Source organism: Nelusetta ayraudi, unplaced genomic scaffold (genome assembly GCF_046127955.1).
Source record: "Nelusetta ayraudi isolate G7.1 ecotype Tasmania unplaced genomic scaffold, CSIRO-AGI_Nayr_v1 ptg000093l, whole genome shotgun sequence".
Classification (NCBI taxonomy): Eukaryota; Metazoa; Chordata; class Actinopteri; order Tetraodontiformes; family Monacanthidae; genus Nelusetta; species Nelusetta ayraudi.
In genome coordinates this window covers 203,244-214,736 of record NW_027466143.1, presented here as the reverse complement: position 1 = coordinate 214,736, position 11,493 = coordinate 203,244, and the positions used below count along the sequence as shown (strand labels likewise).

General features: G+C 49.8%; 1 protein-coding gene across 1 annotated transcript; it reads right to left on the bottom strand.

Annotated features, from left to right (window-relative positions):
- Nucleotides 1-7,687: 7,687 nt before the first annotated feature.
- On the bottom strand, nucleotides 7,688-9,639 carry mcfd2 (multiple coagulation factor deficiency 2, ER cargo receptor complex subunit). Its single transcript, XM_076047317.1, has 4 exons — nucleotides 9,425-9,639; nucleotides 8,696-8,870; nucleotides 8,436-8,595; nucleotides 7,688-8,145 (listed from the first exon to the last, which is right to left on the bottom strand). Coding segments are annotated over exons 1-4 (468 nt in total). The 5' UTR covers nucleotides 9,426-9,639; the 3' UTR covers nucleotides 7,688-8,013.
- Between the last annotated feature and the right edge of the window lie 1,854 nt (nucleotides 9,640-11,493).

Genomic DNA, 11,493 nt, shown 5'->3' with positions numbered 1-11,493 from the left:
CACACTCAACATATGAATAATAATGTGTGTGAATACTGGTGTGTTGTTTGTGGGAGAACTGTCTCAAACACCATGGAGTGAATCAGTGCTACCACTACTGTTCATTGGTGGAAAATGTTAAATGAGAATGTCAGGTATTAGCATATCATTATTATTATTATCTGACAGGATATTTGTTTCAACAACACAGACATCCTGGTGCCAAAGTGGCCATCAGGTGTGTGAAGACTTCCTTCTGGTGGCCCAGGTGCAGCATCATGGTGACGTTCTGTCAGAACACTGGAACACAAACCAAGCCATGAAAAGACAATGACCTCGTGCTCTGCATGTAATACCATCTGCAGCCACTGAGCAAAGCTTCGTTTCAAACAGATCATTGGTCTGATGGACTGATGAATTATTTTCAAATGGCTACCAGCTGACAACCGTATCTACACTCCACCCTACACTTTGACTTCATGCTGTAATGCTGAGGAAAACATTGTCCCCATTTATTATGCACTGGAGAAGAACGCCTCCCTGACGCTCATCACATAACACAGCTGTCAGCAGTTCAACTCATCACAGGATTGCTGATAGCAAAATATTCACCCTGTTGTCTTCTCTCTTTCTCCTGACACCAGCTGGAGCTGTTGGGCTAACGCTGTTATCAGCTTCATCTTGGAAGCTTGGATTTTCCATCAGGGTGAGTGTGCTTTAGCCCACACCCTCAAACATCAATAGGTGTCACTCACCAAAGCAAACTGAGGGAACAAAAATCATCTAAAGGTTGAAAACTAGCTGAACTAACAGGCACCTTTTATTGCTTCTGCTGTCATTTTACCAAAGATACTTTGCAGATGTCAATTACGTCAAACAATGGAAAAACACACGACGCACTACAGTAAGACAATGACACACTTAGAAAGTACAATTCTGGTACGTGTTGGGATGATTATTTAACAACTGGGAAATTATGGAAGGCAATCTGATTGCAAGAGTAGGAAATTAGTCGGAAAAATCTCTCCATATAAAATTCTTTATAAAATTGTGGGCATGAAAGATTTACCTCAAAAATGAAATGCGTAACTTGTGTTTAAAATGCGTTTAAAGAGCACGACTGCCAACTGTGATCCAGGACGGCAGCAATCAAACATTCTGGAAATGAGGTTGAGAAAAAGTCTTCATTAACCAGCAACTAAAAGAAACGACGACAACAGTCTGAGTCAGCCACTATATCAATTATATAAATCTAATATCTTCTTTGAAATGGTCTTCCTCCTGCTAGTGTTAGCTAGCTGCTGCTAATAATGAACAGCTGTGTGTGTGCGTCACATTAAATGAACCACGACAAGAGAAGCGAGCGCGGGCATAAAGTGGCATAAACGGCCCATGGAGGCAACAGTTGGCCAGGGGAAGTCGTGTGTATCGAGGTACACGAGCGACTCAAGCCATGGGTTCGGTGTGGCCAACATCTCGCACTCTAAATAAACCCTGCTCTCTGCATTCGCGTCCAAATCGTCACAACTTTCACTCAATTCGACGGCGCTAAAGGCCACACGGCAACGCTGCGATCCAAACCCATGAGGAGCCGTGACACACAACCAGGCTCCTCTCCAACACACCCATCCTCCTGGGACAGGCCGATCCTGGAGAGGCTGCAGGGAAGACAAGATCAGGGGAGGATGCCTTCCTGCGCCGACCACACTCGATGAGATATTTGTAGCGTTTTGCATTGTGAAAGACGTGTGGGATTACACAAAGCCACAGAAAGTCGCTGCGGTGATTCTTCGCGACAAATAAAAATCTCTTTAGGGTCAATAAACAGCTCAGTGTGATCACACGCAACCAACTGCCACTTTCCGAGTCTGTGATCTACGTCTTGTTTGGGAGAACACTCACATCTATGATTCAATACAGGCTGGCATGTGATGCTCTGGTGTTGCACTGATAAAGTTCCACTGGGTAAAATAAGACTGATAATCAATAGTTTGCACTGAAAAACGACAAACTCAAAAAAAATAAAAATAAAAATAAAAACATGAACAACATGAACAACAAAAACAGGAAGCATTTTAAAACACGGCTTCTTTGTCAAAACGAGCCAATAAATGAGAGAGTAACGTGGCAAGTTGTGACAAGGTTCTGACAGGCCAGTCGTCTCTTCAACCGCTTTGGGCTCGTTGTGTCACTGATGTCGCACACAGTGGTGTGAAGGCAGTGGCGGCTGCTGAATGGAAATGGATGGTCGGCGGGCCTGCAGGGTTTCGGAGGCCCCACTTTTCTCTGATCACAGCCGAGTTCGGGCACTCGCTAATACGTCCACCATCCGTCGCTAGCGGAACCTTAGCTTCGAGCTAAGACGGCGTTAGCCTAGCTCCGAGGGAGCAGCGTTTTTAAAGTCACTTCAGCGTAAATATTCCCTCATTGTGACGCTAAACTGGGAAAGTGTCGACGACTGGCGCCTCGATGGAACCACTCACAGACCACTCCGTTAACCAATGGTAGAAGGTTAAGAGCTGTCAGAAATGCTAAGTGTTAGCATTAGCTCCAGCTCAGCTGCTAGCCTCTCGGCTAGCTGGGATCAGCTAGCGGGGTTAGCCTGTTAGCTCGAGGGGGAAAAGAGAGGAAAAAGGCACTAAAGTGCGGCCGCTGCGTTCCTTCGCCGAGCCGAGCAGACACACGCGACTCCCTGGAGCAGTACGGGTCGGCTGGGCTACCGTGTATCTTACCGGTGGTCCTGTAGAAGCTCTATTCAGCAGCTCTCTTTGTCTGCAGAAGATGGCTGTGAGGAGAAGTCAGGCCAGTCAGTCCATCCCCCTGGCGGAGCGCGGAGTCGGAGCAGAGCACGGAGGGTCCTGGGCGACTGGAGCCCACCATCCCGAACACTTCACACACCGAGAGGTAAAGAACCACGAGAACACACTAATGGCCCGGACAAGTGTTTGACAGTGGCTGGAAGGCCACGCTGGATCATAGTGAGGCTCTTCTTCTTCTTCTCCTCCTCCTCAGCCGCTGCTGCTGCTGCTGCTGCTCCAGCAGCCAATATGACGGCGGCGGCTCCAGCAGCGGACGGCCAGCCGGGAGAGGCGCTCGCTGTGACGGCGTGAGGCTCCACGACTGACAGCGGCTCCCGACCAATGGCACGGCCGCTTCCGACGGGCCACGCGGATAGGGAATGACCCGCAGCGCGATGCGCGTGACGGGCGTCTCGTGCGGCCAATGAAGGCCCGGTGGGGGAGGGGAGGGTTGCCTCCGCTGGCAGCTTGGAGGAAACGTGGAGGAGGTTAAAGTGATGCTGCTGCTACAGCAGGGAGTGACGTCGAGGGACCGACTCGGTGACGTCATCCAGGTAAGACGAACAAGAGCAGCAGGACGAGCAGCCAATGACAGAAGAGTTCAGTTCAGCAGCACCACCCAGGACATGGCTGTTTGTATGCGTGTGTATTGTTTATTCTATGTTTTCTGTTTCAGAGTGATATTGGAAAGGTGAGTGGTGATTGGTCGGTTTGTGTCCCTCGTGGCCACTGGTCCAGCGTGTCAACCTGCCTTCACCCAGTGGGAGGAGCTCCAGCACACCCTGAGAGCAGAAGGGAGAGGGAACTGAAGCTAGATGGATGGATGAGGGATGGAGGGATGAATGAGGGAGGGATGGATGGATGGACTCCTGTGTGTGGTAGCAACTCTTACACGTCGCTATTTCTTTTTTCTTGTCTTGAAAAAAGAAATAGCGACGTCGTTCATTAACAAAGACATAATGAAACTAGGAACTCTCATAGTTTGGCATTAACCTGTTTATTATTATTATTATCATTATTATTATTCCATGTATTAAATGTACTCTCAGATTATGGGATGCCCACTCAAGCATTGCCACTTTAGCAAAGTAATGTCTTTGATACAAAGTTACTTTTTAACGTTAGTGTTACGTTCTATACAGCAACCCAGAGGGGTCAAACTTCAGACAGTTTGACAGACAGGGACAGTTTGCAGCTGTATCCTCACCACTGTGACCCATGGTGTTCAGTATCAGCTGTACAGAACCATTTAGGTTGTTGGAAGCTGGTGGGAGCAACCTGCTGGAGGACACAGGATGCTTGTGATTGGAGGACACAGGGAGGACACCTGATGCAGTTCTACAGCCTAAAGAGCGGTGGGTGAATGTGAGCGCTGCCTCCCAATGACAGGAACAATAGCGGCGGTGCACAGAGTGGCTTCCTCGTGCCTCACGCCCACACATGAGCTCACCTCCTGGACTCCACTCACTCATGAGTGCATCACAGCAGGCGTAATGGGAAGTGGAAGTGGTGCGAGTGATGGAGCGGTGAGCCGGAGCCCAAGTCTGAGAGGAATCCGCCTGCAGTCTGAACACATTAGCTGCTGCTGCTGCTGCTGCTGCTGCGGCTGCATCTCCGCCACGCTGATCCTGTTTGTGCTCGTGGAAGGAAATGAAGCAGAATCACATTAGCAGTGATTCTGCTCCAGGACGCTCTCCACTGGACCTGCTGCTGCTGCACACTGCCCACGTGGAAACAGAGCTTGGTTGACTGAGAGGAAGAGTTTTTCCAGCTCCACTGTTAATCACTGCGTTATCAAGCCTGATGAAACCCTCAGCAGGGTCTGCTTGCACCCCTCACCTGCCTGGGCCGCAGGTCTCCACCTTATCTAACAGAGGCCAGTGAAGAAATGCTTGGCAACCTCTGAAGACGTATGAAGGTGATGATGGAAAACCACCCCTAGCCTGCTGACCAATGGCGTTGAGGGACAGGCAGCCACCAGCTGCTGGGGGTTTGGCCAATAATTGAGAAGTTATGGACGCACAACAAAGCCTCTGTGAACTTTATTGTTTCTGTGCTTTGCTAATGACTCAGGAAAAGGACCCAGGGATTATTGTGACTGGGCAGGACACAGTTGACAGAAACTGCATCATTCTGTTGAACATGCAAAGCTCTCATTATTCTGTTGTCCAACCCTTTTTATCTTTTTGATATTTGAAACGATTCCAGATGATGACTTCATGTTCTCTTCTTTCTGTTGATCCTCGGAGGCGCTGCTGTTTCTACCTGACAAGCATTCCATGTGTTGATGATATGCAATGAATAAATAATAAAAACAAACGTTGTTTTAAAAGTTGGCCTTTTAAACTGTGCTCGCCTCAGTCAGTGTATGTAGTGACGAGTTCGCCCTCTAGTGGCAGCGTGGTGAACACGAGGCATTACAAGGCATGTCGTGTCAGTTACTTCCCTAACCCAGTTGTCTTTGACTCAGCCTGCTAAGTTTCGGTACACACCGAGAGGCAGACAATAAGTTAACAAGGACAACTGAAAAACCACGTGTGTCAGTTGTAGTTTGCCATCATTTTACGAACCAGCAGAGCTCCCTCCTCTGCTCCAGGACAGCTGAAGCCAGTGAGGTGTTCAATAAACAGGTTTGCACTCACGCAACATGATGAACAGGAGTGCACAGCCACGGTGCACCGGGCAGCAGTACTGGAGGCCTGGTTCTGTTCACCATGGCAACGGCTGGAAGTAAATGTTCACATACTTCACTTCCTCCTCACGCTGAGCTCAAGACACTCAAGGTGCTGTCGCATGGTCTTCATGGAGGCACTTCCAATATATGAAACATGAGAGCGGAGCTCAAAATATATTTCACTGTATTCCTCAGTGTAGTGCTCAGTGTAGCGCTCAGTGTAGTGCTCAGTGTAGTGCTCAGTGTAGTGCTCACTGTATTCCTCAGTGTATTACTCAGTGTAGTGCTCAGTGTAGTGCTCAGTGTAGTGCTCAGTGTAGTGCTCAGTGTATTACTCAGTGTAGTGCTCAGTGTAGTGCTCAGTGTAGTGCTCAGTGTATTCCTCAGTGTATTACTCAGTGTAGTGCTCAGTGTAGTGCTCAGTGTAGTGCTCAGTGTATTACTCAGTGTATTACTCAGTGTAGTGCTCAGTGTATTACTCAGTGTAGTGCTCAGTGTATTCCTGAGTGTATTCCTCAGTGTAGCGCTCAGTGTAGTGCTCAGTGTAGTGCTCAGTGTAGCGCTCAGTTGACAAACATGGACCTGTGTCCACTTGCTGTTTGTTATTTTATTGATTGATGGATTGATTTTTAGCAGTGTATTATTAAACAGACGGATGTCCCTTAAGGTGAAGAAATGTGATGAGAGATTTTAAAAGTGATGGGAGCTGATGGGAGACCTGGCTCCTGACAGCTGGTGAGCAGTAAAGATAGATTTTAGTGGCAGTTGCAGTGTAGTCACAGTCTCAGGATGTGATCTTCAACTTAGCATGAAGGAAGACACCTGACAGACTCAACCAATGCCATGCTTTCCACAGTGCTCGATGCCCATCATGTGGATCCCATTGAGAAACAGCAGGTGGGCGTGATTGGACCAAAGGTTGGCAGCCCTGCTTGCAACCTGCAGTCACTTCCATGCTCTGTGTTCTGCAGGGCAGCAGTCGTGTTTGGAGAAATGAAGGTTGAGCCTCTGATTGGAGGAGCCAGCAGCTCAGTGCTGCTGCTGCTGCTGCTGCTGCTGCTGCTGCTGCTAACTCATTAACTCCAGCTGTGATGCAACCTCAGATGCTATTTAAGAGATGTCATCAGTTAACCATTGATAGCTGCACTGTTTACTCACTGACTGCTGTCAGTCCGATGCTGAGCAGTCTACAGCTCTATCTATGCACCACAGCGCTGATTGATCCCTCCAATCACAGTAGGGTGATGTCAGCACTGTTGCCTCACAGTCAGAAGGTCCTGGGTTCAATTCCCACTGCTCTGCCTCAACCGTCAACATTCCTGATGAGTGAGGGCTCTGCTGCCCCCCCCCCACACACACACACACACAATTAAAGAACCCAATTTGCTTTCCTGTCTGAAATACCAGGTTAGATTTATTGCATCACACATCAAAAGATACAGTCGGTAGTTTTTTTTTTAACACTCAACACTCCAGAGACAACACAGTCGCTTCCTTCACGTCTTCAAACGATCTGCCTAAAGTGAAAACATCAATACTGATGGCAGAAGTATAGGATCCATCCATAAGAAACAGAATGACGCACAGAGAGACACCTGACAGAAAGGCAGTTCAGTCCTGTGAAGCAGCCGAGTGGTGTTCACATGCTGGAAGCTCAGGCAGCAGCAGCAGCAGCAGCAGCAGCAGCAGCAGCAGCAGCAGCAGCAGCAGCAGCAGCACTGCTTTACATTCACTCCATCTGGTGAGACGCAGGTCAGTGTCTGCTGACTGACACCACCACAGTCCCTGGGCTCACGCAGCTTTGCAATGATGCAACCATCAACCGTGGAAAAAGTTCCATATTCATTATTATTACTCTAAAACAAGAAGATGCTTCTTCAAACTTTGACCTCAAGCTTTTTGTTTGTTTGTTTGTTGAAACAAAACCTTCCTGTTTCAAGTCAAGGAGATTCTTTGTCTGTGACAAAAGCAAAGAGTTTCTCTGCAGCAGCAGCAGGAGACCCATGGACCAGGACACTGTGGGAGACCCATGGACCAGGACACTGTGGGAGACCCATGGACCAGGACACTGTGGCTGCTGGACTGCTGGACACCATGTCTCCATGCTAGAGGAGCACAGCAGGCTCTGAGTGTGTTGCAGCAGTGCCAGTGAAGCAGTGTGTGTGTGTGTGTGTGTGTGTGTGTGTGTGTGTGTGTACGACTCAGCAGGAGTTGTTGCTAGTCATCAGTACATCAATGAGTGCTCAGTCATTTATTTCCTATGGGCTTTGCTCAGTAGTCACCACAGAGACCCAGCATCAATCTCACGAGGGCTCACGTGTCAAACACAACTCTTTGGTAAATGAAGACGAGGGATGAAGAGTGAATGTAGCCGGCGTCCAGCTGGACTTCCTTCATTCTACTGTCGACTGTGGGAGGTGAACTGCTCTGCGACTGGTTGGGATGGTGAATCATCACTGGTCAGCTGCAACAGGAAGGCAAAGACTGACGAGAAGAAGAGTTTAGTGTTGGCCCCTGGACCTGGACCTGGACCTGGGCCTGGACCTCTGCCACCTCCACCTCTCACTGCAGCGACCGGGCGAACTCGGCGTAGTCGATGTAACCGTCGTTGTTTCTGTCGTCGTCCCGGAGGACGTCGTCGATGAGAGCGATGAGCTCCTCCTCCTTCATGGGCGGGCTGCTGTCTCCTCGCTCCTGAACAGGACCAGGTGACAGGAAGCCTCGTTCAGGCGGGACACAACAACCCAAATCTAGGCTCACATTTCAACCATTTGCTTTTTTTAACTCGTGTCTTATTGTTTAATTCGATTTTTATTCACCGCTGACTAAGAAAAGTTCCTCCTTGTTCTATCTGTTTATTCTTCTGACAGTGTACGAGCTCGAGAACATCCTCATACTTCAACAGGTGCTTTGTTCTCAGGTGTCTTAAAGTCATAAACAGTGTCAAGCCCCCCTCCCCCGGAGGAGAGTGCAGACACACCGACCTCTCTGTGCACGTGTGTGATGGCGGTGGCCAGCTCCAGGCCGTCCAGGAGGTTGTTGCCGTCGTAGTCGTGCATCTTGAAGTAGTGCAGCTGAAGCTCCTGGGGCGTCATCTCCTTCTCTGGCTTGTCTATCACGCCCTCCAGGTGCTCCATGATGTGGCTGCGGCCAGAACAGGGACCAGAACAAGCACAGGGAGGTCAGAGGCGGCGCCACCACGTGGACGTGGACCAGGGATGCAGACAGCGGCCACGGCTCTCACTCTTTGTCCTGGACCATGGTTCTGTCCAGGCGGCCGTGGATCTGGTCTGAGGCGTGCTGGGCCTGCTGGTTCTGATCCACCTGGCAGTGAACACACTGGATCCAAGAGGAGAGAAGCACGAGGAGGAGAACAGCCCACTGAACTCCTCCTCCTCCTGACATCCTGCTGCTGCTCACTGTAGCACAGAGAGGGGGGGGGGGGGAGAGAGAGAGAGAGAGAGGGAGAGATGACGGTGGTCACGTGACATGCCAGCTTTCATCTTGAACCTGGTGAATTTCACTTGTTGCTGGAGGTGAAGACGCTCTAGTTTCTGCTTTCCGTGACGTCACTCAGTGCTTCCTCCGCTGATGCTGACAGACCTTCTACCTCAGTGACGTCACACTTGGCGTGACAGTGACGGAACATGGAAACGGAGCCTTGCGATGGTTTCACAGTGCGCGAGGTGGACAGTAGACTACCTGTGGCCTCTGTGAAACGACCACTAGTTGTCGCTGTACCAGTAACTGGCGAGAAGACACTGTTGCAGCGTTGTCAGTGAAGGCCTGCAGCACAACACGGTGCTCGCGGTCAATGAGGAACTTTGAAGAGCAGCGGTAACATCAGGAAGGTTAGCAGCGCTGTGGCTACAGGGCTCGCGCTCAATCCCCGCTGCCCGATCACACCGAGTCACACGCAGCGTCACATTGTAACACACGTGACGCTTCCGTCCAGAGTTGCCTCGGTACTCACTCGGTTGCGGTCTCTACTGACGGCTCTCCAAGTGCACTTGGCTTCTTTTCCTGGACCGCTTCGAGGAGGACCCGTCACTGTCGGGCTTTGTGGACCGAGCTTCTTGCCGTAGGCGCACTTGGACACGACAGCTCACTGTGATTGGTCGCCTCCCTCAGAGAGGACACAACTGCAGCGAGAGCGTGCAGCACAGCCACTGTTGCTTTAGCAGCACCGACGCTCGATCAAAGCAGCGGCTCAGGATTCTGACTTCTTCCCAGGTCACGTGTCAGGAGGACGCACGATCACAAAATAAAAACAATATTTGCACGGCAAGCGCCGCAGCGAGCCGCTTCCGCACGCGGCTCCAAGTGGCTCCATGAATGACGACGAGTGAACGAATGAATGAACTTTGATCTCGTCAATACAGACCAAACTAGTCACTACAGACCAAAGCAGTCACTACAGACCAAAGCAGTCAATACAGACCAAAGCAGTCACTACAGACCAAACCAGTCACTACAGACCAAACCAGTCAATACAGACCAAAGCAGTCAATACAGACCAAACCAGTCAATACAGACCAAAGCAGTCAAATAAGAGAAGATGTTGGAAAGTATTTGCTGTTGTTTTCTAAATATTACAACACGTCTTTCTCCTTTCCCAGCAGTTGATTCATTGGCCGACAGGTTTGCAAAATGTCACGAGCTCCCAGTCCAGATGCCTCGTGCAGCGCCACCAGGTGTGCACCAGTGCGTCCTGTCACCTGGAACCCTGCCTGGATGAACCAGAGTCTAAAACCAGTTCCAGCTCAACCACCCACCGCCTCTGACTTGAAGCTGCGCACCTGTTAGGAGATGGGGGGGTAAATCTTGTCCCACAGGACAATCTCTGCACTCGCTCGTCTGTGACGTCAGCAGGGGGGGGAGGAGCTCTCTGCTGTCAAATCCTCTGCTCAGCGTGCTGGAGGAGCAGCAGAGCAACAGGAGCGGAGCGGAGACCGTGGAGCAGTCCAGCAAATGTCGAGTTTCCAGAGGGAACATGAGGGTGCAAAGTCTCTCTTCAGGAGACTCGAGGTTCTTCCACTCGTCGTCGCAGTCCTAGACTCCCAGTAAAGTAGCTCAGTAGTCTGTGACCCCTGACCTCCTGTGTGTTGTGGTTGACAGATCAGAGCCCTGCTGTGGACCTGCTGCCACTGGATGATGTTCATGCCCCCCCCCCCCCCAATCCTCTTCATCCAGACCACTGTAGCTCCATCTGCACTAGCATTGAGTTCCTATCACAGCTTAACGCTCTGCCAAGTCTGTCTGTCAGAATGTGTATTTAGTATTATTATTGTTATTATTATTATTGTTATGACTCATTATCATTGCTGTTTTGATCTTTTAATCTGAAAGGGACGGCTGTATGGCCAGAAGGCAGCATGAGCTTGTCAGTGCGGCTGAAACCAAACTTATACTTACACTACCAAACTCAAGATGAAGATGAAGATGAAGATGAATCATCATCTGACAGCCTGAGCTGCCTCCTCTGAGTCGAGCCGAGGAAGCCCTGCAGCTTTTCCATGGCAGTCGTGTCACTTAAGCTCTTCTTGAGCCCGTTAAAGTGTTAACGTAGAAGATTAAGGACGCGGCTTCTTAATGCAGGGCACCAAACTGCCACCGGCTCCAGGCTGCTCCTTTCCTGGAAGTCCCCTTTATTTTCACAAGTCAAAAATACAAGAAAGGAGCCGTCAGGGGGGAAAAGAGATGGTTGAGCTGAGCTGAGACTGAGTTGAAGGACATCAGACTGGTTTGGACCGATGCTTTAGAAAATCATCCCCAGGGATTTGAGTGCAATGCAAGTGCAAATGTAAATCATTATAATTTATAACCATTTAGAATTCAGCATTTAGACTGCATGTTGTTGTTGTTGTTGTTGTTGTTGTTGTTGTTGTTGTTCCTGACTGCCGTTCTGGTTTTGGATGTTCTTTGATTTCCTCTCAGTGCAACACACACACACACACACACACACACACACACACACACACACACACACTCACTCACGCACACGCGCACGCACACACTCCACCCTTCCACAAAGATTACACA

What these genes read in the sequence shown, in the direction of transcription:
- mcfd2 (XM_076047317.1), bottom strand. An exon ending in ACCATGGTCCAGGACAAAGA is followed by an intron (nt 8,596 to 8,695) that starts GTGAGAGCCGTG and finishes TTCTGGCCGCAG; the next exon opens with CCACATCATGGAGCACCTGG. An exon ending in TCACACACGTGCACAGAGAG is followed by an intron (nt 8,146 to 8,435) that starts GTCGGTGTGTCT and finishes GGTCCTGTTCAG; the next exon opens with GAGCGAGGAGACAGCAGCCC.